Source organism: Corticium candelabrum, chromosome 1 (genome assembly GCF_963422355.1).
Source record: "Corticium candelabrum chromosome 1, ooCorCand1.1, whole genome shotgun sequence".
NCBI lineage: Eukaryota > Metazoa > Porifera > Homoscleromorpha > Homosclerophorida > Plakinidae > Corticium > Corticium candelabrum.
The window spans coordinates 13,350,956-13,377,697 of record NC_085085.1 but is presented as its reverse complement, the minus strand read 5'-3'; the positions used below and the strand labels follow the sequence as shown (position 1 = coordinate 13,377,697).

The 26,742-nt window shown below is 41.3% G+C and overlaps 5 protein-coding genes across 5 annotated transcripts; 2 read left to right on the top strand and 3 right to left on the bottom strand.

The window, feature by feature from the left end:
- Positions 1 to 22: 22 nt before the first annotated feature.
- On the top strand, positions 23 to 1,677 carry LOC134177339 (uncharacterized). Its single transcript, XM_062644116.1, has 3 exons — positions 23 to 545; positions 1,238 to 1,449; positions 1,537 to 1,677. The coding sequence occupies exons 1-3, from the start codon at positions 129 to 131 to the stop codon at positions 1,541 to 1,543; spliced, it is 636 nt and encodes a 211-aa protein (XP_062500100.1). The 5' UTR covers positions 23 to 128; the 3' UTR covers positions 1,544 to 1,677.
- On the bottom strand, positions 1,477 to 10,695 carry LOC134177317 (tetratricopeptide repeat protein 28-like). The gene is made up of 7 exons (XM_062644096.1): positions 10,600 to 10,695; positions 9,969 to 10,214; positions 9,754 to 9,901; positions 2,946 to 8,252; positions 2,147 to 2,223; positions 1,862 to 2,084; positions 1,477 to 1,807 (listed from the first exon to the last, which is right to left on the bottom strand). Exons 1-7 carry the CDS (start codon positions 10,609 to 10,611, stop codon positions 1,713 to 1,715), a joined length of 6,108 nt encoding a protein of 2,035 aa, XP_062500080.1. The 5' UTR covers positions 10,612 to 10,695; the 3' UTR covers positions 1,477 to 1,712.
- Positions 10,696 to 10,877: 182 nt separating this feature from the next.
- Positions 10,878 to 19,324, bottom strand: LOC134176287 (uncharacterized). Its single transcript, XM_062642966.1, has 21 exons — positions 19,110 to 19,324; positions 18,991 to 19,033; positions 18,864 to 18,924; positions 17,817 to 17,891; positions 17,700 to 17,745; positions 17,513 to 17,637; positions 17,221 to 17,447; positions 17,094 to 17,156; positions 16,983 to 17,034; positions 16,101 to 16,250; positions 15,680 to 15,708; positions 15,176 to 15,303; positions 14,868 to 14,910; positions 14,742 to 14,802; positions 13,699 to 13,773; positions 13,591 to 13,636; positions 13,408 to 13,532; positions 13,101 to 13,327; positions 12,979 to 13,038; positions 12,867 to 12,918; positions 10,878 to 11,207 (listed from the first exon to the last, which is right to left on the bottom strand). Exons 1-21 carry the CDS (start codon positions 19,246 to 19,248, stop codon positions 11,082 to 11,084), a joined length of 1,953 nt encoding a protein of 650 aa, XP_062498950.1. The 5' UTR covers positions 19,249 to 19,324; the 3' UTR covers positions 10,878 to 11,081.
- A 2,011-nt stretch (positions 19,325 to 21,335) lies between these two features.
- LOC134188660 (uncharacterized) lies at positions 21,336 to 22,871 on the bottom strand. Its single transcript, XM_062656831.1, has 5 exons — positions 22,643 to 22,871; positions 22,450 to 22,564; positions 21,748 to 21,890; positions 21,597 to 21,684; positions 21,336 to 21,532 (listed from the first exon to the last, which is right to left on the bottom strand). The coding sequence occupies exons 1-5, from the start codon at positions 22,825 to 22,827 to the stop codon at positions 21,488 to 21,490; spliced, it is 576 nt and encodes a 191-aa protein (XP_062512815.1). The 5' UTR covers positions 22,828 to 22,871; the 3' UTR covers positions 21,336 to 21,487.
- Positions 22,872 to 25,227: 2,356 nt separating this feature from the next.
- Positions 25,228 to 26,651, top strand: LOC134181982 (protein yippee-like 1). Its single transcript, XM_062649291.1, has 4 exons — positions 25,228 to 25,636; positions 25,700 to 25,743; positions 25,835 to 25,943; positions 26,219 to 26,651. Exons 1-4 carry the CDS (start codon positions 25,538 to 25,540, stop codon positions 26,312 to 26,314), a joined length of 348 nt encoding a protein of 115 aa, XP_062505275.1. The 5' UTR covers positions 25,228 to 25,537; the 3' UTR covers positions 26,315 to 26,651.
- The last annotated feature ends 91 nt before the right edge of the window (positions 26,652 to 26,742 follow it).

The following is a 26,742-nucleotide window of genomic DNA, read 5'->3' as shown; positions in this document are numbered from 1 at the left end:
CAGTATATGTTCAAAGCACGAATCATTAATTAATAGTAAACTTTACGTCTCTTATTTTTTAATATACGGGACAGTCAATATTAGATCTAGTGTGATGTTCCCGTATACGATCGCGGGATACGTTGAATATGAGCATTTCCAAAAATCCATGGGATTCTACGGTGTTGCAGGGAATTTCCGTTGGTTCGATTGATACAGCTGTTGCTCTTGCTAGAAGAACAGAGCATCTACCTCCTCACGGAGAGATTGAACGGGAAAGACGGATGCCATCTTTGCGCATGATCAGACAACAGAGAAATATCACAAAGTTGAAAAAAGAGATGAATGCTCTAGAACTGGAGATAAAGGATAGGCAGTGGGATCAGACAACTGCTGACTTAATTCACCTTGATGTGTTAGAAAAAAGGACCAGGAAACTGGAGGAGCTCTCTTCTCAACTCACAGACACGTTGCAAAAGAAGGAAGAGTTAGTTATGAGATTGAGAGAACCGTTTACAGGAGATCATATTGAAATGGACGCCAGTTGTCACAAACATGCGGCAAGGGTAAGTTAATTAATTAAGTTAATTAGCTCAGACACAGCGCGCGCGCGCACACACACACACACACACACACACACACACACACACACACGCACGCACACACATACACACGCGCACACACACACACACACACACACACACACATTATATATATATATGCTATTAGATATACCGTATAAGACGAACATTGGCGGTTTGCTAAGAAATTGATGGACAAAGCATATTGGCGGATTCTATTTTGGTGGTCGGACATTGTTGTTTGATAACCGATATATGTCTTACCATAAGTGGTCATGGAGGAGTTTGTGATTGACAGCTGTGTTTGTGGCTCACATTTCCCTAACTTACTGGTGTCCAACTACTGCCTCTAGTGATAAAGAACTGCTGTTTCAGTGCAAAGAACGGGGCCTGCGTGAATGTGACAGTCCAGCTTCATTCATAGCTGCACAGCCTCATTCATAGGCACAACAGAGGCAAACAGGGATTACCTACCATCTTGTGGCCTCATCCACATGACATACAACCACATTGCCATATGATGCCTAATCACGTGGGTCAAATTAATGGCGGATTTTATATTGGCGGTCCCTGAAAAATCCGCCAAAATAAATTCCTCGCATATATTTTATCTTATTCTACGGTATTGTATACTGTATCTGTAATTGATTCGCAGTTGGCAATTTGCTGTGTTTCAGTTATTTACTGCAATGGGACTTTCTGTTACGAATTTGGGACATCACTTGGAAGACGTGAGTTGGATCAGTGAAGCAGCAATGATCAGCCAGGAACTCAATAAAACATTGAAGGATGTGTCGTCTCATCTCACTCAGTATCAGACTCGATTCAATGAACTCATCAAGTCACGTCAACTGCTCCAAGAAATGCAGAAGAATGGATCTTACAGAAAGTAAGAAGTCCTGTTCTGTAGACAATGTTGAATAATGAATCCAATGTACATTTGTTATATGCTGACTCAATTCACTATCTGTCAAAGTACATAAGTACAGAAAATAATCTGTTTCAGAGGACCGATCAAGACCTCACTTAATTAACCTCACTACATAAATAGGAAATATCCAATCAACCCACAGCAAGTCAAGAACTGTTCATATAAACCTTGCAACTGTGTAAAAACTTAATGAATAACTCTTCTATATCAACCTGTGATAATTACAACTCTGTTGTTTGTAATGTTGCTGTTGTTAGTCCTTCAAATGCTTCGGCTACGTCAGGTAGTGGATCACTTATTGTAGACTCTAGAGGGCCTGTTGATACATAACATTATACAGTGCCGTCAAATCATTGTATGATTGACTCACCAAGTACTGAAGTGAGAATGTCTATTGTCTTCAGTATCATGTCTTGGTCAACAGTGCGGGGAATTAGAAGTACGACTTCACCGTCTTTTTCTTCTTTTGGCTCGAAAGCCAATGCCTCAAGAAGAGGGCGACAGCCAACAACATGCCACAGAGAAAATTCCAAGGCTACAATTATTCCCTCATCCTGATCACTTCTTTGCAAACAATCTAGGACAGTTTGAAGCTAGAAACAACAAGCCAAAGTCAGCAATATGTATCCTAATGTAATCAGTTATAACTACATACAAGGCTGCGGAGTGAAGTTGACAGTTGCGGAGCTCGCAGGAGCATTGCAATAGCTTTGAGGGCAGCAGGACTTAAACCTAAAGAAATAGCAAATTTGATTATTTGCAAACGAGCTGGAAAACATCCCATGCATGGATAAATGAGTGCTCCTAGGTCTTGCGTGTACATGTAAACATAAATTTTTTTCATACATGCAACACAGAGATTGTCCTTATCTGCTCACTCAATGTCCTTCGACTTCTGGTAGCAAACTTTCCAGTTACATAACAAAGTTCACATGTTTGGTGTGGTACCTTCAGAAATGTCAGGATGCTACAATATGTGGTACTCGTAATTTGCAATCTTTGGCACATTCTTGAAATAAAAATTGAAAAATTGAGGGACATTAACTAAGAAAGTGTTGGCTTCATTTGTAATGCCTGTCTACCTTTGTATCTCCAGTGATGAGCTGATTTGGTATGGCTTCATGAGCACTAACAGTAGTTAAAACTTCAAAGTTTTCTGATCACATTGAAGTGAATCTAATTAAATTCTCTGATAAACACTCCTTCGGAGAAACGTCAATAGATCTACACCACTGTCCTCTTTCCCTTTCTCCAATGTCTTATTCCATTTTCCATTATCAGGATGTCATTTTTACTATATCAAAGATCTCCAGTTTTTGATTACCCACGAGGTGGACTTAGACTTGCACATATGTATAAGGCTGCCTTACGATTTCAGCTTATTGTAGTCTACCACTACTCTACTGCTCATTATTTCTAGTTACAGCATTATTACAGCACCGTCATTTACTTACCCAGCATTGCCTCCAGCAGACGAATGCATTCCTTATGGATTCCAGCGTCATCGTGCTCTGGAAAGAAGATAACTGACCGTGGTTGCCTAATCCGCACTCCATTCGGAGCCTTTCCGTCAACTGATATGGGGCCTTGAAACTGAAATCCACAGCAAGTCAATACGTCCTCCCAACCTCCACGACTTTGAGTGCCAAGTCTCTCTTGCAGATGAGCATACTCTACAAACTGAGCCGACGTCATGCCACGACTAATCCGTTCCTGAGCCTTGGTGACAAAGTACTTTACAGCCTTAAAGGCCTGTATGTTATGTTCAGGGTACTGCAGCATGACACGAAGTGCAGCAGCTAGTCTGTGTTTCTGATCGTCAATAATGACATCATTACCAACCAGTACAAATCCAACCCAATTTGCAGGATGTGCATACCGTTTACTCTCTTGCATTATACGCATAGCATACTTTAGAGCTCGGCTGGTACAGCTCCCTCGTAGCAAAGCCATATAAAATGCATTCATAAATAGTTTGAGTGCTTGTTCAGGTACTGGCCAGAGAGGTACCAGGACACATTGAGCACCAGAAGCAAGAAATGCTCGAGTGAGGCTGAGAACCCCATCAGCACTAACAGCACCATGGCTTCCTCGTAGAGATGCCCCGATTACCACCAATTTGGCCTGCATTGGCAGCTCCAGAATTCGATCCAATGTCAGAAGAAACTCTGATAACTCTGGTGCTATTTGCACTTCACCGACATGGTCAAGAGGATCACCACTCAGTTTCTGTTGTGGGGCAGCAAGCACTAACACGGAAAGATTCCATGACAAGTATGTAGCAAAGTGAACCAATTCAGCATGAGGCATGGCTTCAATTACGCGAGTCATTGTGGCCTCTTCTTTGAGAACTGGTTTGCAACCAAGGAGGTCAGCAATAGCATTGGCTTCTGCTTCAGCTCCTGGTAGTGATCCCCACCATTTGACTTCTTTGCTCTGTGCTGGTGCTCTGGGATTGCCTATGACAAGGAATCGTTCAGAAGGATGTGGCAGTTTTTCACTCTGGACTGAGACACGGCGGCTAGCTGGAGATGGAGATCGTTGGTGACTTAGTGCATGAAGAGATGGAGCCACGATGAAACGATAATGATGACAGAGAAGATGCTTGTCTTTGACAGAATGGAGTAAGCCAAACGGCACAAGATACAGATCTCCATCTGGAATTACAACAAGGAGTTTATGAGAGCCCAGTCCACCAGGTACTTCAGGAAGGTAATCTTCAACAGGAGCCAATAGCAAATCATACAGGCTCTGCCAAGCCTGTGCATCACGCTTGAAGGAGGAAATGCTACCACTGTAATGAGAACCGGGTATATCTAAGCTTTCTTGAACAACACGGATGTCGATTTGATTTACATGACTGGAACTGTTGGGAAGCCAGCGTTTGGCTTTCAAGCTCGACTCTCGAAAAGAATACCGAGACTGAGGTTCTCTTACTGTTCCTGATGAGGGAACTGCTCGCACTGGACTGCCAGCCCTACTACCAGCAATAACTGCTGCAGCTGCATCAACAACATCACTGGAAACTTCAATATCAACTGGACTCTTGCGATAGACTTTGAACCCGTGATGAGGCAACGAAGACACACGTTTTGGTTTGGGTGGTACCGGTGGTGGTTGTTTAGATCGCTTTATAGATCCTTTCCGTGCCAATCCCTGTTTCTTATCTACTCCCTCAGTTGGTGAGCGGCTTCTAGGAACGTCACTTCCACTTAGACTATCCAGCTGATCAATTGAAGGCCAACAACGCTCTTCACTATCTAGGCTGTTGGCTGGTGACAATGGTGGTACATATTGACCGTCACTATGGCCATGAGAGGTGAGCGATGGCGTAGCCCTGATGTGATCAATGTCAATGCCAAGAGAGTGCCTAGCAAGGACAATGTGATCAGCAAGGCTCAAATTGGACTCTGGTCCATCAGAGACATCAGAATCAGCACCAGTTGTTATGTTGCCAGGCAAGAGGACCTCTTGGAATTTGACAATACCCTGATCAGGAGTCAGTACCCACGTGTAAAGATAATCTTGCACAAGAGAGAAATATATGACAGTTCCTTGTGTTTTCTTCACAGTGGTTAAGATGTCCTGAACAGAGAAAGTGGATAGCTCCTGAAGCAAACTGGATGATCTGATAACTTCTGGGTTCACTTCTCTTTCCAGAAGACACGATGCAAATGCACTAGCTTTCGCACGTTCAGCCACACAAAGAGCTTCTTCAATTTCACCTTGCCTGACTAAAGCCTGCTGCAGCTTGCTGTAGCCAAGTGCTTGAAGCTTACGCAACTCCTTGTCTTCTTGCCCACTGAAGTGCTGCTCTCTTCTAACACGGTCAAGAATAGCAGTAGAACGATATAAGTGAATACAGGCCATTTGCAAATTATCCGCCTCAACAAGCACAAGACCCATGTTGTGTCTCAGCTTGGCTTCGTGCTCACCACTCCGACTAGGGACTAAGTTCACATGGTTCAGTCCTTCTTCCAGTTGTTTTAGTGCTTTGTCATGCTCTCCAAGCAAACGGTAATCGACACCAAGGTCACAGCAAGCAACACAGAGGAGCTCTGGTTTGCTTATATTTCCTGCAAGCATCTTGGCCTCAATGTGGCACTCCACAGCCTTAGCCAACTCTCCCAGCATGCGGTAGCTGAATCCAAGGCGGCTATAAACTCTCAGCAGTCGCATCTCCTGACCTATTTCTTTTGTTATCACAAGATCTTCACGTTGGTGCTTTACTGCATCTTGGTAGTTTCCCATACTAATGCAAACCTCAGCAAGACCATAGATAGCATCACTTTCTCCTCGTTTGTCACCCAAATTCCATGCAATCTGCAGCTGTCTTTGATGGTAGTCGAGAGCAGCTGGATAATACCCCAACACCCTTTGGATGTCTCCCATGTCAGCATAACATTCAGCTTCGTTGATCAAATCTCGTTGCTGAATAGCCAACTGCAAGCGATGCTGAAAAAACATAAATGCTGCATGTGTCTTCCCTAGTTTGATGTTTGACCTGCCAAGGCCAGCATAAGCTCGCATCTCTTGATATACATTTAGGGAACGTTGTGCGACCTCCAGAACTTGCTCGTGGTATTTGACAGCTTCAGCAAACTGATTTAGTAACTCATGAGAGTCACCCAAATTGGCACATGCTGCACCAAATTCTTCTAGCACTTCTTGGTCATCCATGTCGCATGAACCTTCTGCCATAAGCTGATAGTGTTGCTCATGGTACCTCAGAGCTTGATGAAAATTCCCTTTGTTCCGTTCAACAATTCCTAACATGCCAAGCGCAGCTGCTTCTCCCAATTTGTCATTCAGCTCCCCTGCAATCGCAAGCTTCTTTTTGTAACATTCGATAGCATCGTCAAAGTGGCCAAGAGAATTATACGCTGACCCCATATTCATGTATGCTGTCCCAAGACCAACAGGTTCCTGCAGCTCTTGTCTGATCTGTGAATCTCTGGCGTAGTACTCCAGTGCTTTGACATGATCCCCAAGTTCATTGAAGACATTACCCAATCCTTTGTAAGCTATAGCTTCAAAAGACCGTTGTTCCTCTCTCTGAGATGTTGTGAGTAAATCGTCGTAATAACCCATGGCCTTTGTACAATCAGTTGTGTTGAGGTATATATCCCCCAAATTTGCTAGAGCATTGCATCGCCCAACAACATGTTTCAGTTGCGTTGACAACACCAAGACTTCTTCGTGATGTTCCACAGCTTTTTGAAAATCACCTAGTGTTTTGTATATCTGATTCAGACTAACTGAAGCAGTAGACATGCCTCCATGGTTCTCCATCTGCTTGGCAAGTGCAAACGCACGCTCATAATAGTTCCTTGCTTCAGCAATATTTCCCATAGAGTCATATGCCTTGCCAAGGTTGCCACAAGCCTTCAGCTGACTTCCTATATCCTGGAGCTGGACAGCATATTCGAGACTCTGTCTCAAGTAGGACACAGCATCACCAGGTCGACTAAGTAAACAATAGAAATTACCCATGTTATTTAATGCCTGGCATTCCATCATCAAGTCTCCCTGTTTCTGTGCCATATGAAGTTGACGACCAAAGAATTCACTTGCTTGGTCATAGTCACCCAGTGCCTGATACGCAATTGCCAAGTTACCACAAGTGCTTGCCTCACCACGCTGGTCATTGATGTCTCGAGATATACTTAGCATACACCGATGGAACTTGACAGCTTCCTGGTGATTTCCTAGAGCACTGTGAGTTGTTCCCAAATTGCCATAGGCCCTTGCTTCACCAACTTTATCTTTCAACTCTCTCATTTTCAATAGGTAAGTGGTAAAATACTTTAACGCCTCATCGAAGTTGCCCAGCTGTTGACATATGTTGCCAAGATTGGAAACGGAGTGTGCCTGTCCAATGCTATCACCTATCTTATCACTGACTGCTAGCTGTTGAGAGTGACATGCGTAAGCCTGTTTCAAGCTTCCCAGGCTGCTATTAGCATGACCCATACCTGCATACGCTCGAGCTTCAAGCTGGTGGTCTCCTATGTCTTGCGCAAGATCAAGCAACTTTTGGTTGCAATAAAGAGCATCGTTGAAATTTCTTTGAGATTGGTGAGCTGCTCCAAGGTTAGCATATGCTTTGGCTTCTTCGGCATGATCTTCTAGTTTTGAGGCAATCTCCAGTTGTTCGTCAAAACACTCAAATGCTCTCTCAATTTCTCCAACAACTAGATGACAGCATCCGGCACTGCCCAATTCCTGAGACATGAGTAAGGCATCATCTAGATCTTTTGCATATTCCAGGCATTTTTCATGACACTGACAAGCTTTTGTGAACTCTTTCAAGGCATAGTAAGTATGACCAAGATTACTCATGGCTGATGCTGCCATTTCGACATCATTCAAATCAAGTGCAACCAACACCTGTCGTTTGTGGTGTTTCTCTGCAACTTCATAATTTCCTATCTGCTGGTAACACTTGCCAAGATTGTTCAGTGCTCGACATTCTCCTGCTTTATCTTCCAAAGACTTGGCAATCTCCAGTTCCATATGCATTTTTTCTAGTGCTTTGTCAATGTATCCCAGCTTCCAGCAAGTTGTTCCAAGTGCTAACATAAGAGATGCTTTCAGTTTCTCGTTGTCTGTTCCAACAGTTTCAGCTCCTGTCAGTACATGGAAGGCTTCGTCAAGAAGTGAATTTGTCAAAAGTTGCTGACCAATAATGGACATCATCACAAACACATTACTGTCCAGGTGAGATTCTTGGAAATGCTCCAAGACAGTTTGAAATGTGCCTACATAAAAACAGTTTAGTCAGTCTTTCCAAATCGTTGAACAAGCCAGTAAGCAAACCAATGAACAGACTAACAGAAGAAAGGCTAAGACAAATATACATGCACCATTTTATAACAACTAGCTAGCAACAACACTACTAGCATAATTAATAAATGTAATCTTCCTGCAGAACTTTGCATTACATAGGAAATAAATGTTTACACAGCTGTAGTATATTGTAGCTATAGCTTTACATGTCATAAATTCATTTCTTTATCAATCTTCAAGTGATAAAAGGAAGCAACAACAAGAACAGGTGACATGACAAGAGAAGATACAACGTTAGCTGATATTTCAGTAAACGGGCACTCCATGAAAGAAATTTAGTTTATCTCCATCAGGCTTGATTGTTCATACCTAGCAGTCTCATCAATAGTCACTCTTACTCTATACATCCATTTCAACACAGAACTCTGACAGCTTGACTAGAGCTCTATAAATACAGTAACCTCCCTTTTTGTTTGTGACCACCCCAAAGCCCACCCCAAAGCCCACCCCAAAGCCCACCCCAACTGGTCATAATGGTGATTTCACATGATAGGTAGATGCATGACCAAACTGGTCACAACCAAACTAGTGGAGGCAGTTGCACACTGGAGGGGTTGCACTTGAGAGGGACTACTGTAGCTATACCCTGTGATGAGACTCTGGTACATGTATGTGATACATGTAATTGTAAAAACTTTTGTACGCTAGCTTGCCTTCTCAAACTCCCTCTGCAGATTATGGAAACTAGATTATGGATAATCAAATATACTGAATAACTCCTAGTACTGTCATCCCGCCCATAATAACCATCATACCTCTTTTAGTACATGTACAGTACATCTACCAGTTACAGGTGCTTAGTGATATCAAGTTACTGGGAGGATCAGATAGCAAGCAACCCATTGCTTGTCACAGTCACAACACACAAACAATTAATACTACAAATATGATCAACACTACACAATGGGAGGCCTCAACTGACAGAACAATGTAATACAAACATGTTCACATTACTTGTTTTCTTCTCACTCAATCAAAGTCAGATGAAATCAAACAACAACGACAGCAGGCAACAAGGGAACATTGTATGAAATGTCATCATAGAACAAATATAGAGTTATGGCTACTGTAGGTTCCTACACTCTGAGACTGGATACAAACATCTACTACCAAAGTCTCTAAAGGCGATACCTCACAATGTTATAAATCTTTCTCCAACAGACCAGCTAGAATGATGCTGGAATGTGCAAAATAAATGAGCATGCACCTCCACATTTATGGTACCATGCAACTTCCAAGCATAAATATTGGAATGTGCTCTAATCTATGCACCCAGACAGTAATATTCTTGACAAAATGTCAGCAAAGAAAATAGACATCAGTACGAAGAGGCGGACTGATGTCACTTTAGCAATATTTTCCTGTCACACTAGCACCTTGTACATACGCTAACCTAACACGTAATGAATTAACCTCCAATTGACGACATAAGCGCAGCATCAATGAGAGCTGCCAATATCTGAGCATTGCTCGAGTCCAACGCCAATCCCTTAGAGAAAGACACCAGAGCCTCTTCGTATCTCTCCAAACACTGAAGAGCAACTCCTTTCCTGTAGTATCCCTACACACGAACACACAACTACACATCACACAGAGAGACAGACCTGCGCAGTGATCATGTAGCCCACCTTTGGCCACGACGGTTTGAGTTCGATGACACGCTCTGCGTCGTTCAACGACTCCTGATAGTCCTTGACATGAATAAAGGCGGCAGAACGGTTGCTGATCAGAACGTGGTTCCTCAAGTCCAGAGCAATCGCCTCAGTATACATGTCAATAGCCGCACGGAACTTGCCGTGCTGCACAGCCTCATTAGACTTCTTCGCCTTGTCCAACAGCTCGCTGCGATCTGCAGACTTGACTTTCTCCTCAACCTAGAGTGAGTGACGTACAAAAGCAAGATAACGATGACTGCACGTGTGCACAGCTTTTAAACCCCACTACAAATCGACTGCAGGAAAAGGCCTCCATCGAAAGCGTACAGACGCTCGCAAAAGACGGATTTCGAGTGGGACTGAAGTGAAGCAGACAAACAGCACGCAACATTGACAATTTGATCGTTACGATGCGTCACTGCATGCTTCATCGTTCACATAAAAAACAAGCAGATCACGAGCAAAGTCGGAAAACAATTCTTAGAACAAATCCGGCCACAACGACAAGCGTGTAGGCCACATAGGTGCCTCTAGAGGTAAACAATTTTCGCTGCGATGTCGTGCGGGTGGGAGGTAAACGGCGAGCAACGACTATTGGTCTTACCTCTTCACTCATCTCGAAACAGGAATGGGTGGCGGTTTCGTCAGGGTTGAAACGTCTTCGATCAGAGTTGCGGTTTGTTTTTTCAAACGGAATGGGCGTGAGCTCGGTCGAACCGGGACATGCGCATACAATCCGGATGTGAAATGATGACAGATGTCAATATGTGTCATGTCATGTCATTGTGTCACCAGAGACAAAGTAAGCGCCTCCACCCTTTGCAATGGATGTTACTCTAGAAGGTACTCTAGGAAGTTGCAGTCACAGGTGCTATAGTTTTTACAGTCAAACAGGTTCAATAAACATGATACGTAAATTGTATTGTATTACTATTTTACGCACTTGTCATTCTTTTGCCTCTCTAGTTAGAACAAAAACTGAAATCCATTAATAGGGTGCAAATAGTTTAGAACAAAATAACAAAGCTAACCACACACAATTAGGTCCACCGCGCGACATTACTCAGTCTAAAAAAAGCAATTTGATCACCGTCTCTCGTTTTTGTCATAATACTGCTTCAATCTGCTGGGATAGTCTGTCATAATGCCATCAACTCCCAATCTCATTGCAACGTCAAAGTCTTCCTCTTCGTTAAGAACCCACATGTAGACCTGCAACCACGTCCTTATTAGATTAGGATAAACAAATCATGCAATATTCAACATTTTCTTGTAAGATATAACCAGAAACGCTTGGACTGAAAATAGAGCTGGAGTACTATCTAATTATTACTTAATAGCTGTTTATCAGAACTGACAGAGAACCTGAAATGTGTAGGATTATGCTGAAAATAGAACTGCTTGCTTGTCAGAGTAATATCAGGCAGTATGATATACCGAAAAAGGAAACTCAAGAGGAACAAGAGAAATTGCAATGTTATCATCTTTTAGATTTACTCAGAAAACCTATAGCTTCCATTTTATCAAATCATCTTCCTGTTTCATCTCCCCCAAGAGCACAGAAAGCTTTCCAATGTCAAATCTCATGCATATCTTGTTCCAAAGAGTCCAAAAAAGTATAATTAAATGCATTCCAGATGATGTAGTCATCTTGACTTTAGTGCCATACAACTTCAAAGACTTGGTAGTTTGAGAGATTTAGATCTATTACTACTTAATCATGTATGACATGGAACCTTGCCATGTCAGTTCGTTCTCAATGTAGACAAATAGGAAGTAACAGCATATATATATCGAGAACAACGCTGTTCCTCTCATTCTATGACAAGACCAGGTGACGTTTCCATCCCGACTTTTCCCTAGGCAAGGCTGCTTATTTCGACATTTCCGTGAGGAATTCATTCACTCCCTCTCTCCTTATTAATGCTGCCATAAAAGCTGGTGCTGCTGCTGAGGCTGGGGAAGTGGACAAAGATGAACGCCATCTTGCTAATGTTTCAAGTTATGGCTGTTTGTTTCACCCTCTTGTGGTGGAATCATACGGAGTGTGGGCTGCACATAGTCTGGAGGTGTTGAGATCAATTGTCAAGAAGTCTCTTCTATCATCTGGCTTGTCTCTGGGCCAAGCTTCCAGGCAATTTCACGAACAGTTATCTGTTCATTTATGGCAGTATAATTCAAGACTGATTAGTGACTATCTGCCTAATTATTATGACTTAGACTCTTTGTGCTTCCGTCCTTAGGGCGGATATGTGTTATCTGTGTTATCTGTATTATATACAAATATATGGTTTTCTCTCTCTATATATATTCATATATATATATATATATATATATATATATATATATATATATATATATATATATATAACACCTATACATGCCATTTCTTATGACAACAACAAATTTACTGGCCCTGTCATTGGCATCAAAAACGTTATAATCATTAGAACACTATAATAAATCTAAATCAACTGACAGCCACCATTAACAAAATAAATGTCCATAACTAAACCCTAACTACCTGTTCAGTGCATGCATTAATATGCCAATAGATGATTACAATAGTGTTCTAATTTCAAAATTCTCTATCATTGTTCCATCAATTAATAAGATTGACATGTCAATCCATCTTCTTCCATGATTTATTTTCTTTTAATCTTTATACTATGTGTTTTGCATCACATCAATTACAAACTAAAACTTGACTAAGGTAATTGATTAAATTAACTCTTGCAATAAATTTACCCTGCTCTAATAATAATTTAGCATGTTAATATCATATTCCTCATAGCTGCTATGTCTATAAAATTACCATAGTAACACTGAAAATACAGCAATCAAACATCCACCCATCAAAAAACATCTAACCTTGATTCCTCTTCGTTTGAGGTGAAAAATAACAAGTTGATGGATAAAGAGTCTGACATTACAATCCAAAATTTTCACAACAGCAAAACACTCAATGAGTTAGAAATCTTACACATCACAGTAAAGAAGAATCCGAACAAATAGTGGAAGTTGGGAAAGTGGTACTCCTGCTCTGTTGCACGACAACAGTTAAACAAACTACCAGAAACAATGACGTACTTAACTTAAAACTACCTTTTAATGGCTAACGACATAATACAAAATTCAAAGCAAGATTCTTTGAGAGGCAGGAAAGGAAGCAGTCCAAGACACAAACACAGATACACGATTGATACTCGTGTCAAAGAGAAGAACAGTGGAATACTTGGATCCCTATCAGACATCTTCTTACATACACTGTTGACACCAGAACCCCATACAGTAATAGATTCTCGTTTAAACTCACACACCAGGCTATGTACCTATATATTAAGTCATATAAATACACAACAGAATCATAAAAATACAATTGTTGCTAATATCAGGATGTCTATATCTGCACTTTTTCAATCAGTTCATCTGATCCATATTTAAGATCGACATTCATTGGAAGATCTGGAAAAGTTTCAAATAGCTCCCTCAGACGAGGTATACTATTCTCACCATGGTTGACAGTAACGGAAACTCCTATACATTATTGCTACTTCACACAACATATCATTAATTAAACAATAAGTAAATATACCCTTATAGAACGTAAGCTCCTGATGTCTGTTCAACTGAGGTAAGTCCTATGTTGGCAATCACAAGTTATCTTTGAAGCAACCAAGGTAAAATTTTATTCATTTCTTACATCATAATTTGTAGATAAAATTGAAGTGTTAACACCAGTTAAGCGTTCAAGGTTGTTATCATGGCATACAACAACCTAAAGTATACAGATAATGTAGACAATATATTAATATGTTGTAAGCCTTATAAATGAATCCCCATATTGAGTGTGCATGCTCTTCTTTAGGAAGAACCCTGCGAGGTCACATGACGTGACAAGAGACATTGTCCCATTGGGTACAAAATCTCTTATTACTTATGTAGTCTGTGTACGTCACACTAGAATAGCGTATGGTGAGTAGCAATATGTCCATCACAAAATTGGATTTAGACTGAGTTGCATGATGTATCAACGAAACGACAATAACCAGACGGTCAGTTGCAGTTCTACCTTAAGTATGAAGATTGAAGTCCTCCGTAAGATATGGTCTAGCTAGAAACCAAATTGGTACAAACAATGCAATATCAGCAAACAGCCATCTGATTTATCTAATATCAGCTGATTGCATTGTTACTTTTATTTAAATGTAATTAATTTTTTCAGTTTTGAACTAACACTTTTGCTTAATTGTCATCTATAAACAATTACACTCGGCCTGCCTTAATTAATTCTTGACGCTGTCATTTTCAGATTACCAGCTGTTTATTCCACTAACAAAAACAACAACATAAACTAAAACCACACCAAGTTGCAATAATCGTTGTACGCGTTTCGATCATAACAACAAGCAGATCATCCCTTCCTTTCTTCTCATATATCCTTGCACGACTACTAATTAGCTAAACCAAATCAGTAAAACAGATGACAAATCACGCACTTCGAATTCTGCAGTGACAATATTGCCATTGCAGCTGAAATCTAAACCCTGTGCACTTAATTTCTTTTAGCATAATTTGATCTGGTTTTATGCATCTGGACACAAGTATTACACATGCATGCATGCGCGCGCACACACACACACACACACACACACACACACACACACACACAGACACACAGACACACACAACCAATTAAACCAATTAACCCAAGCAAGCATCACCCACACCTATATTGCAACTTACCTCTCCATCCTTGGTCAGATGGACATCTAATTCTAGCATGTCACTGCCAACTTCAACAGCACTATTGAAAACATACACACAAAATTAATTACATTAAAAATTCAAATTCAATGTTTCGACATATACTGCTTAAATGCAGCCATTGTATTCTCCAAGTCTTCACCAGATCCTGACAAGCAAATCCGTCAATATTATGCTGTTAGATTTGCTGATGATTATAGTAATAAAAGTAATAATAATAAATAAATAAGTAATTATAATTAGCCTTACAAACTGGTCTCTATAGCAAGCATGACACCTACACTTAATTAAGACATTCCCATTCATATAGCACACAGTCTGAGCGTGAAAACCTAGTATCAGTATTTTAAATTACTATTTTTAATTATTTAACTTAATTAAGTACTGTTTAGTACATGTATACGCGTACAAACCTCCTCTATGGCTTATATTACGCCACGACGGTAGCAAACGTTTCTTCTTGTGAATCAGTTGAGGAAAAAAGAACAAGGCTATAGAGGAAGTAGCATAGGCGACAAGAGCACCGAGAATCCAACCCATTCTTATTTACAGTAACGTGCGCTACATACGGAGTGCGAGACTGGCAGTTGGATAAGTCATTAAAGTAAACAACTTATTTTATTAAATGCATTGTAATCTAGCTAAGATTGAATTGTTTGTCAAAAATCTACATAACGGTTTGCAAAACATTGATTTAGATTGCCGTATTCATGTCAACGAACCCGTTTTGAAATACAAAGGTTTTTTGTGTCTGAAATGTCAATAGACTGATGATTAGCTACTGCTCATTATCGTCTCTACATAGAAGTTAATTAACGAATTCAAGAAAATATTGACTAGAGTGTATGTCATAATTATACTAAGCCATACTCGTTTCATGTAAGCCTCCATCACAACTATGGCTACTATGGCTATACCTTCCATTTTCACGTCTTTCAAAATGTAACTAGTTGAGATTTGTCACACTTAACTGTTTTCTGCTAATTTGTGTTAAGAATTATCTGTTTCAACTATCTTAGGCCCTTGTAAGACCACGTGTGAGTATTCAATCTACATCCATCATGCTGTAACAATATCCTAAACAAGGAGTAGTCAGTCATCAGTTTAATTGAAGATGGTGACTATCTGTCCCAATACAGCATCAACCATAATTACAAAAGACGCCAACAAATTCTTCATCTGTCATTCAATCAGCAAGCTACTCACACACCATCTCACTAGACTGTAGGTATTACTAACAAACACAATTCATAAATAATTCTAATACATTTGTTAGTTCAACAATTTCCTTCAATGTTCAATTGGTACATGTAGCATCCTAGTGCTTCACTGTTGTCATGTAGTTAGCAGTCGCTGTGATGAATCACTAGTCTTTCTCGCATGATAATATTCCTTCAATCGACTTGGATAATCAGTCATAATACCGTCAACTCCCAGTCTCATTGCAGCATCAAAGTCCTCTTCTTCATTTAGCACAAATATGAATACCTAACACAAACAGATCACAAACAGTAAGTAGAGCGCACAAAACAACAAAAAACAAATGCAGAAAGCACCAGTGTACTAAAATTTAACAAACCTACAGCAGATGGTCATTATTATGAAAATGTGAAATATAATTGGAAGGTCAGACCTCTCATAAACTTGAGTCCATTGTACTTGTGCAATGTTTGTGACTTGTGCATAAGTTATTTAAGAGCGATAAGTACATAATGTTGGCTGCTTAAGTGCCTCTATATAATTATTATGGCCCAAGGCCGAGAAGACAAGAGCAATCATACAAGCACAAATGCCATGGCATCCAAACAATTGTTCATTCCTAGACCAAAGTGTTACCATCAATCATACCAATATCTAGCTATGCATTCTAATGCTAGTGGCCCTATACACGTCACTTTCTATCTTGGTTGGGTATAATATTAAATCATCATAAAATACAATTGTTACTAAAATCAGTACACGATATTATCCAAATGTGACACGTGACCACCAATCATGATTTGTGTTATGACTCCTTCTCTTGCCTTGCTTTAATTAATTAGGATGATGCACCTTAAGTCAAACAGCTCAGTCTCCAAAAATGCTACTGATAAAATCAGGACACTAAGTAGTACAGTCAGAATATCATTGCACTTTTACAGAAATTCCAGAATGTTTTACAGACACTACTCGTATATGCCAACATCAAACACATATTCAAGTGACAAAGTAATAAATGACCTTAATTCCTCTTCTTCTAAGATGAAAACAAACAAGCCGATGAAGAAGAAACCTACAGCAACATTGTTTAAGATAATACAACTTCTCACCCACATATATAACGAGTCTTACGTGTCACAACATCGCACTAAACACTTAACACAACACGGAATATTTTCAGGTATATCAGATATTCTAGATAGAACCAACTTCAGAAATTGACATTCGTGTATTGTTAATTAAAAGATGACTATGTTACCGTTCTGCTATCAGAGAAGGCCAAAGAAATTCAAAGTGTGATTCCCGTAAAGGCCAAAAAGGAAGTAGTCCAACAAATAAGAGCAGATAAACCATCATCACCCGACCAAATGAAAAGAACAGGGAAACGTTATGATTCCTTGCGTATAACTTCTTGCACACTCTGTTATACTCAGAGCCCCACACTGTAATAGACTCTCGTTGAAATTCAGACACCAATCCATGCACCTGCACAGCCATACAACAGACTAAATCTAATGGCGTGTACTCTCTCATATTGTGCATTAACTGACTTTCTCGACTAACTCATCGGAGCCATTTTTGAGATCAATGTTCATCGGACAATTAGGAAATGCTTCGAACAATTCTCTCAGTCGTGGTATCGTATTGTTATTGTGTTCAACTGTCATACTATGTCCTACAAAATATTCAAGAACAATTTTACAATAAAACACCTGTAATGCAATAGATGCACATCACCTTTGTAAAATGTAAGATTCAAGTGTTTCTTCAAGCACGGTAAGTCCTAATATCCAACAGAAAACTTTCAGTATAAAAGCAATAATAATAGACATAAAAGATGATATACGGCATTACTTCGTAATTTGTTGATGAGATTGAGCCATCAATCCCTGTTAAACGTTCGAGATTGTTGTCATGACAAACTACAACCTAGTGCCACCCAACAATAAGAAGAAAACAAATGCATACTTTAGTAACAAGTCTACCTTACAACAGTGTCCACATAAATAGATGTCAACCCAATAATTAAAGCACATAAATACAAGTAATGTAATAACTATTTTAAATCCTGACTGTTACAATATTTAGAAGTATGTAGCCAGTGCAGCTGTGTTGTTTACCACAAACATATGTACATGCACAAGTGGTCTGGGTGTCCAAGATGAAGTCTAGAGTTCTAAGGCTACGCGTTTTTGGAACCCGAACAACTTCACTAATCCGAACAGAGCTTGGCATGAGGCTGTTCAGATTAGCAAGGTTCTACACATGCACACGCACATGCGTGCACACACACACACACACAAATGGACAAATGTTAAGCCCTCCACGTCTTTCGACGTCGACCTTGAGGTCAGTTGCGGAGATAGCTTCCCCTGCTTCTAGAGACAGGGCCTCCATGCGCTACATGGAGTCTTGGGGCCAGCGCTACAATCCACCTAGAGCTTGGCCAGAATCATCCAAGGGCACTGACAATGGCACAGCTCTGGGACTGGACACCAAGACCCACACGTACCCGTCTGCTGCATGATGTTGCTGCCAAGCCAGCAGTCTTGTCCACCCCAGTCAATGACCAGGTACTCATTTATACTCTTGAGTCGAGAGAAGCAAGTGTGGGTGAGTTTCTTGCTCAAGGAAACTGCGACAGTGTCGCCTCCACCAAGATCGAACCTTCAACCCTCATCACGGAATACAAGATCCCGGATGTCATCACAAACGCTTTACCATCTGCTCCACCTCGACACACACACACACACACACACACACACACACACACACACACACACACACACACACACACACACACACACTTAACTTGACTCCCACATTCAATGCTAATCACGACTAGTATTAGATCAACACAGCAGTACAGCACCACTGTGCAGGATATCACAATCACTGCACCTCTCCATCCCTAGTCAGCTGAACATCTAACTCCAACATATCACAATCTGCATCTACAGCGCTATAGATATAAACAAACACCGCAAGTAGCAGGCTTCAACACGTGCAAACCATCCAATAGCCATACCGTCTAAATGCAGACATTGTATTCTCTAGTTCTTCACCGGCACCTTACCAAATAAAAACAGATTCAATTCCGTAGTCCACAAACGGCACGGCAAGTGTACATCATGTTACACATCATACCTCCTCTATGGGCGATAGCACGCCATAGCGGCAGCGAGCGCTTTTTTCTGTGAAGTAGCGTTGGGAAGAAGAAGAGAGTGAATGACAGGCAGACGTAGGTTGCAGCCACCACAACCACCGCAATTTCCAAACCATTCATTGCAGACGAGTTAGCAACACGCAAGCTGAAGGCTGAAGTCCCGCCACCCAAGCGAATGCTCCTTCCGGTGGCCGAATTCGACGAATTCCTATCTACGCATGCTCAACGTTAGAAGTTCCTGTTTTGTTTGCGTTTCCTGACGTCAGCTGTCAGTCTACGAGAAACGAGTCTGGAGCTTGTAACGTATTACTTCAGCGAGTAAAACACGTCTAGCTCTGTCATGGGAAGAGACAGTTTGACTAAAACGAAGTCCGAATAGGCAACGCTAAAATTATTTTAGTAGGCAATTGCAACGTCAGTCAGAAATGATCTAAACAATCACGTGTTCTGTTGCCACGTTCTCACGTGTATTCTAAACGATTAATTAATTAAATAGTCATCAAATAGCTAGCTGCCATGGCAGGATTGCAAATGCTGGTGCTGTCAATTGCTTCGTTCAGCATTCAAGTTGATCACAGGAAGACTATGCTGGTAGCTTTCAGGTTTCTAATCCTGTTGTACTTACAACACGTTGACGGTATCAAAGAAGTAGCTGTTAAGCCCATGTGGATCAGTCATGTGCAGGGATCTAGCAGTACACCTACTCAAGGTCAGCTCCATTCAATTAGTAATTTACTATTATCTTTTTGCAGCACACAGAAACCTAGCAGTATTGTAGCTAGGTAGCAAGTAAAAAGCAATGAATGACAGATGTGCTGAAGTATGTATAGTCATGCATGTGTAGGTGCTGCTAACTGTAATTTGAAATCTCCTCACTACTTACAAGTCTAGCAAGTATGTATGCAAATCCAATAACTTTTTAGTTTTTCAAGTATGAAGAACTATCGGCTGAAATGAGAAATGACAGCAGAGACCATGGATTTAACCAGGGGCGTAGCGTGACCTCTGGAAATGTGAGATAAGCTTCACTATGCTACGAGATACGCCCACTTCTATGAACACGCCCACTTTATAAACACGCCCGCTTTTATTGGCTTCTAATCTTATGCGCATTCCTAAGATTTAAATCAACAACTACTATATAAAGCTGCGGGTGGGACCAAAAATGCGTTTAGCGTCTCATTTTCGAGTGTCACATTACCTATTATATAACGACCAATGAACCATGTAAACTGATATTCCAGTAGGTTGTTTGGTAGATTGCTCGCTTTGTGTTGTATTGCGTGACTTGAGAGATGTGTTTCGACGTTTATCTTGTACAGGGCCGGATCCAGGAATTTTTGAAAGAGGGGGTTGACCTGGTAGCAGTTATTTATAGCATTGCTTTCTCTTTTCTAATGAAATTATATGAAATTATTGAACCGCGCCTATTGGAAAAGAGGGGGTTTAACCCCCTGAACAACCCTAACCCCCTGAACAGCCTAACCCCCTGAACAGCCCTAACCCCTGAACAGCCCTAACCCCTGAACAGCCCTAACCCCTGAACAGCCCTAACCCCTGAACAGCCCTAACCCCTGAACAGCCCTAACCCCTGAACAGCCCTAACCCCTTAACAGTCTAACCCCCTGAACAGCCCTCTGGATCCGGCCCTGTTGTATCTAGCTAGTTCAGAATGCGCCGTCGTTTCCAGTGTCTAGAATCCGTTGGTGAGATCACACGAGTTTGTATAGACAGGTGTTTCTACAGATCCGGCTGTAACTGACATAATATTATGGCCTCACTGCCAACCAACAGTCAACACAACACGCGTAATCATGGCTTACAACCTGCTTAGTAGTGAGTCCTCTTCACACTCGTGCAGGTAATGCCCTAGGTCCAACGCAGAGCAACCTGAACAAGAACGTTCGAGACTAATTATCGCTCTCCCTCGACTGTATTCACTGTTGACCACGAATTTAGGCTATATCCGTGTTTGGTGACCAGTGTTCCAGCAAATAGATAGCTGCATTGTCTTGCACGCAAGTTCAGCTATTACAAGTTTGCACGTTTGCTAGCTACACGCAGTGTGACACTCGAAAATGAGACGATAAACCCATTTTTGGTCCCACCGCAGCTTTTTATAGTAGGTATTGATTTAAATTTCCGAATGTCTATTGACTGAATCAGTGGCAGATCCAGACTGGAAAAAGGGTGGTGTATCTCTATACTTAACAATACAATATGGAATCAATTTCAAATTGTTAACATCTTTCACTGCAAAACAACAGACATGTGATCCAACCTACTAGAAGTACATGTACAGTGAATTCCATCTACTCTAATCTCATTGATATCAACTGACTGTTAGTTGTATCAAGTTTCACACTTCTGTTAGCTTCACTTTGTTGCTCTCGACTTGAAAATACTGTGACAGAAATTAAATGTGCAGACGGGAATTATAATGTGGACACAATTGTATCCATTCTTACAGGTGTTGTAGCAAGCTTTATTGACTTGATCCACTTCATAACAGGCTGATCAGCAGTGGCATTATAGACAAATGAGACGTGGGTGGACCTATTAAATGTAGAAAACAGCTACATACTATAACTTGCTTGCCATCCATTAGGCAACACGTACCCATACAAATCTGAGTATGTTACGTTTGCTGCAATTTCATTCGTTTTCATTTGGTAAATCGTGTAGTTGGCTGAGGTGGTCGTTCCAAGAGGATAGTTAAACCACCAAGCTGCTCCCCATCCACGAGGATAATATACACACACCTGAACAAATCATCACACACGTACAACAGCATGCAGTATATGCACATCTGGTCCAAATCGGAGCCCTCTACAAACTAGGCAGTTCCAATAAAACTTCATCCTGTGAAGAAAATCACGTAAAAGGTGTGCGATACACAACACTATTAAGCCAGCACACTACTAGTAGTCTAGCATCTTTCGTAGTTAGGAGCTAAAGACAAATGAGCAATCACTAGTACTAAATTTATTAGCACATTTAATGATTATTGAAGAATTAATACAACAAGACATAAGGTGTATTTGATTACATTAGAAAAATTTGAAGTTTTATAAGGTAAGAATTATAACGTGGGTCATTCTGCCGTTCAAAATTTAAATTCAAAATAAAAATTCAAAATAAAAATTAAAAGTAAAAATTAAAAATTCAAATTTAGAATGGCAGAATGACCCACAGACCCATATGCATGCTTGCGTGCGTGTGTGCGTTAGTATAACATATTTTTAATTAACTGATGCATAAAGTTGCAGTAGAGATGCATGAAGATCGTGAAACAGATTAGACATCTACATCGTTACTTACAGACACGTTATCGACTTTGGCCCACTGCATACAGTTGCCGAGTGGCTCGCAAGGGCTGTATCCATAGCTGTGACCGTCAACATCAGGAGGAGTCGGTGGACCATCGATCAGTACACTGGCAATTCATTGCAAGTTAAGGCAGCATACATGAATACACTTCCGGTCAATCTGGGATGTGAGCACGGGTACTTACGGAAATTTGTTGGCAAAAATGTTTCCAATGTCGAATACTGTCCGGTCTTGCAGCACGCACTGACACGGTCTTAGGGGATTCCTGCGGCAGGGAATAACGGTTCCGTCTGACGATGACGTTACGGTTACAGTTAGCAACAAAACAAACAGAACACAATACGTCCCTGCTCTTACAGCAGAGGCCATACTGAGTCTGACGAAATGCGCTGTTGAATTGCACGATTTTGTCTATCCCCGGATGTTTATGTAGCCAGACCCCACCCGCCATCATGCTGCCGACATTATGGCGCGTAGAGTCTGGCTACGCGAGACTATTTCGTTCTCAAATTTCGCAACAATATATACTCAGTCAGAAATTTGTGTTGTGTAACCTGGCCACCTTGTCTGCTCTGTCTGGTCACCAGACCAACTGGGTGCTTTGCCACTGTAGCCACGTGTGGTGTGTGTGCATGTTTGTGTGTGCGTGCGTGTGTGTGTGTGTGTGTGTGTGTGTGTGTGTGTGTGTGTGTGTGTGTGTGTGTGTGTGTGTGTGTGTGTGTGTGTGTGTGTGTGTGTGTGTTACAGTGTATCACATTGTCTCTATAAATGTGTACTACATTTATAGATGTCATATTTCAATCAGAATCTCTCTGTACAGTGCAACGGACACCATTTTAGGAACTGCTGACATGGGGTAGGTTTACTGCATAATCTTGGTTTGCATAAATAATGATTAGCAAAAGATGCTGGACTTGGCACTCTTTTTAATAATATGATTTTAATTAAATAAATTCATATTCTACGACTGTACTCTCATCTACAGTCCTCTCTCAGGATACAGTTCTAGTTTCCTCCTTTACGTTTCCTGGACTTCTTCCTCATTATGTTCAACACAGTCAGGAAACATACTGAGCTGTTGTGGAAGCTAGACATCTAGCCATGCATGATACTAGCATTACACATACATAAAAGCAGTGAAATTCTTGAACAACATCCAGAACAACCCTAGTAGAGGTTCCTTGATGCTATCCAGTATAACGAATGACTTGAATAACCAACTGTAACTGACAACTCTAGAGTCAATCAACAATGTTCTGTCCCTAGGCTTCTAATTCAATTCTATACGCTGTTGCTTTAGTTGCATAGACAAGAAAGAATATGTTAAGTCACTTGGATTGCTTCTGGGATGGATTGTGCATATACATATAATATACAATAACAAGCAGCAACCAACAATGCTACAATGCAGACCTAAGTGAAAGTATGACCTGCGTTTCTAGACTATGAGAGACTTTTAGCTTTTGCCACATTGCTCTTTGTATCAGTAGTAAACAGATCAGCAGTAGAAATGATAGCCTAAGTACAATTACCCACATATTGCATCAATCATGAGGAAGTAATTTGTCTGACAGGCGTGTAACTAAAACCAATTCCTTGATGAAATAGAGGTTTCCTAATAACATTATGCAAAAGAAGGCAGAGGTGTTTGCCCAGTTTTCCTTCTAAGGGAAATGTCTAGCTGAACAACTTTAATTACTTCAGCACTGACTTAACCTACCGAATTAACTGTGACCACTGGCAGTAAAGTCCCAAGTAATTGGATCCAGATGCTGATTGTGAATGTATTAGTATAAGATTTTGCAGCTACATGATCAGCACCTGTACACAGACACATCATCCACAATGTCATCTGTAGTTGACATAGTCATGATGAGAAATACAATGCAAGTAGGAGGCACTCGGTGTGTTGTTGTTGTTGTTACCATCAGGTTTGAGCCTCGCTCTTCCACTACTGTTGTGTTTCTGCTGATTTCAATGTGGCCAGAAACATTACAGAATGGCTGTATCTACGCTATAGATCACAGCAGGCAGGCATTATAGATGTAATCGTTTAGTTCAGCTGCTTTTTGTAGTCCATGTACATCTATGCTTCTATTTCCACAGAAAGTCATTGCAACGTGACCCATGTGTGCTCTGCATCTACAATAACTACACGAAACCCAGCTACAAATAAATTATCTTTATCACCACTTGATATGATCGATAGTGTCAGGTTAGCTAACTCAACTGTCTTCTAGCAATCGTTTCATTAGGACTATAGGAATGTCGGTATCCTCACATCAAGATTTGGGATAAAAGAACTGCCTAATTCATGCACTCCCATAAATAACCCAATGTAAACCTAATAAAATCCAAACGTAAACTCAAAAGTACAGTACAGATAAATATGAATGTGGCAAAAGAACACCAGACTTCCACACTACTTATACATAGCCAAGAGCCTTAATTTTTAATGCACCCAGACACCTATAGCTACAGTAGCTCCGTCTGGAAGGAAGACACCTACAAACCCTTGGTCTATACAACAATCTGGCTGTCCTGGCGCGACCTGACAATTCACGTAATCGTGTCCTTTGGCGTCCAGACACATTTGAAATTGATCAAACGTGCCGAAGCAATAGATTGCATCATCAATTGGAGCCCGGCCCAAATTGCCCAATCCGTCACATGCACGTGATGCCTACTCTTCTTTGAAAGTCTGCCAGAAACTAAAGCGGCCAATCACACGTTGCCAGACAGCGACAGGTAAACTTAAACTTCACAATTTGAATACACTAAATCCATTTATTGTAGAAGGCATCGCCGGAAGTCCGCCAAACGCCCAAGCAACTCTGCGGCTGCACTGATAACCGAAATAAACGGACTCCTGATCGGCACTTTGATGCGGTTTTCGCGTCTCTGACGTCTAGCCTGTTGCCACAACGACGCACATCGCGTTGCCGCACGAGTCCCTTGGGACATGAAAGTGCTGTACACTCGAGTGAGCATGCGCAAGGGATCATAAACACTACACGGCTGTCACCTGGCGCAGTACCCTCCGTTGTGGCGTGGCGAGCAGTGTCATAGGTCTATAAACATGAAGACGTACCGCACGTACCTCAAGGACTGTCATAGGCGGTACAGTTGTGTTCACTGTCGCGCTCATCTCGCCAATCACGACGAACTCATTTCCAAGGTAATTCATTCGAGTGCCAACTTCCCGCATCACACCCAAGACCGACCTCGTCTCTTGTTTTAGTCGTTCCAAGGCAGCCAGGGCAAGGCTTATCTCTTCAACAAAGTGTGAGTTGAATTCGCAGACGCGCCAGTTGAGCGGTGTTGTCGCGTCGCGTCATTCATTCATTGACGGATCCTCTCGTTTCTTTATTGATAGGGTCAATATCGGCTGCGGGCCTGCTGAGGAGCGTGTACTGCTCACCGGATTGCACGCGGTTTCGGACATCTTCTGCAGAAACTGCAAGACGACACTTGGCTGGAAATACGTAAGAGTGTCATTGCGTTTCGATACTAACTACACTTTCCGGTCTGTGAGCTGAGAGGTGAAACGAATTGTACAGTACGCCGCGATACGGTGTTCGTCGCGACTTCGTTTCCGCTATAACACTGGCTGGTTTGATTTGAGCTACAGTTTCTTGTTTACCTCGTACGGGAACGTGGGCACGTAAATGTAAATGTATGCAGCTGCGGGGTCAAATGTGTTTCCTTGTTCGAATCTGTCGTGGTCACTTGTTGCGCCCCTAAGCTTCCTTTTTCGCAGGAACATGCTTTCGAGTCTAGTCAGAAATATAAGGAGGGGAAGTTCATTATTGAATTGGCACACATGATCAAAGAAAATCGTTGGGACGAGCGGTGAAGGGCCGGAGTTGTTCTCCACGTCTACGCGTTACTCCGACAGATTGGCTACTTCTCGACTCACCTCTTCTTCACACGTCTTAGCTCAATGGTTAAGATGTATGTAGAATCATTATTCATTGGTTGTAAATTTGAAGATTGTACATTGGACAGACTTACTAGATCATAGAAGGCTATTTTATTTTTTGGGAAACCATCTGTTGTATTCATGTGCGGGTGGTCACCATGTGATTTCCCTTTCTGAGCTAATCCTAGTTTTACAACGTTGTTCAAACTTAGTTTTCTAGGCAGTGTATGTAGCAAGAGACTATTATAGCAACTATTGCATCAGAGCACAATGGCTGTGTAGCGTTTCCTTTGCTGCTCGCAGTTGCCCGTGTATGCTCATGCCAGTCAGCTGACTTAACCACGCCTTCCTGGCCAAACAAC

Bases quoted from the DNA above. Each gene is read 5' to 3' on its own strand.
- LOC134177339 (XM_062644116.1), top strand. From the start codon at position 129: ATGAGCATTTCCAAAAATCCATGGGATTCTACGGTGTTGCAGGGAATT. The intron at 546-1,237 runs GTAAGTTAATTA...GCTGTGTTTCAG, and splicing joins GTCACAAACATGCGGCAAGG to TTATTTACTGCAATGGGACT.
- LOC134177317 (XM_062644096.1), bottom strand. The intron at 9,902-9,968 runs GTGGGCTACATG...GTTCGTGTGTAG, and splicing joins TCAAACCGTCGTGGCCAAAG to GGATACTACAGGAAAGGAGT. The intron at 2,085-2,146 runs GTATGTAGTTAT...TGTTGTTTCTAG, and splicing joins CAACTTCACTCCGCAGCCTT to CTTCAAACTGTCCTAGATTG.
- LOC134176287 (XM_062642966.1), bottom strand. From the start codon at position 19,248: ATGAATGGTTTGGAAATTGCGGTGGTTGTGGTGGCTGCAACCTACGTC. The intron at 17,035-17,093 runs GTAAGACTCGTT...ATGTTGCTGTAG, and splicing joins TTAGTGCGATGTTGTGACAC to GTTTCTTCTTCATCGGCTTG. The intron at 14,803-14,867 runs GTATATGTCGAA...TGTTTTCAATAG, and splicing joins ACAATGGCTGCATTTAAGCA to TGCTGTTGAAGTTGGCAGTG.
- LOC134188660 (XM_062656831.1), bottom strand. From the start codon at position 22,827: ATGGCCTCTGCTGTAAGAGCAGGGACGTATTGTGTTCTGTTTGTTTTG. The intron at 22,565-22,642 runs GTAAGTACCCGT...ATGAATTGCCAG, and splicing joins ATTTTTGCCAACAAATTTCC to TGTACTGATCGATGGTCCAC. The intron at 21,891-22,449 runs GTAAGTAACGAT...TGATTTGTTCAG, and splicing joins CCAAAGTCGATAACGTGTCT to GTGTGTGTATATTATCCTCG.
- LOC134181982 (XM_062649291.1), top strand. From the start codon at position 25,538: ATGAAGACGTACCGCACGTACCTCAAGGACTGTCATAGGCGGTACAGT. The intron at 25,637-25,699 runs GTAATTCATTCG...CTCTTGTTTTAG, and splicing joins ACGACGAACTCATTTCCAAG to TCGTTCCAAGGCAGCCAGGG. The intron at 25,744-25,834 runs GTGAGTTGAATT...CTTTATTGATAG, and splicing joins GCTTATCTCTTCAACAAAGT to GGTCAATATCGGCTGCGGGC.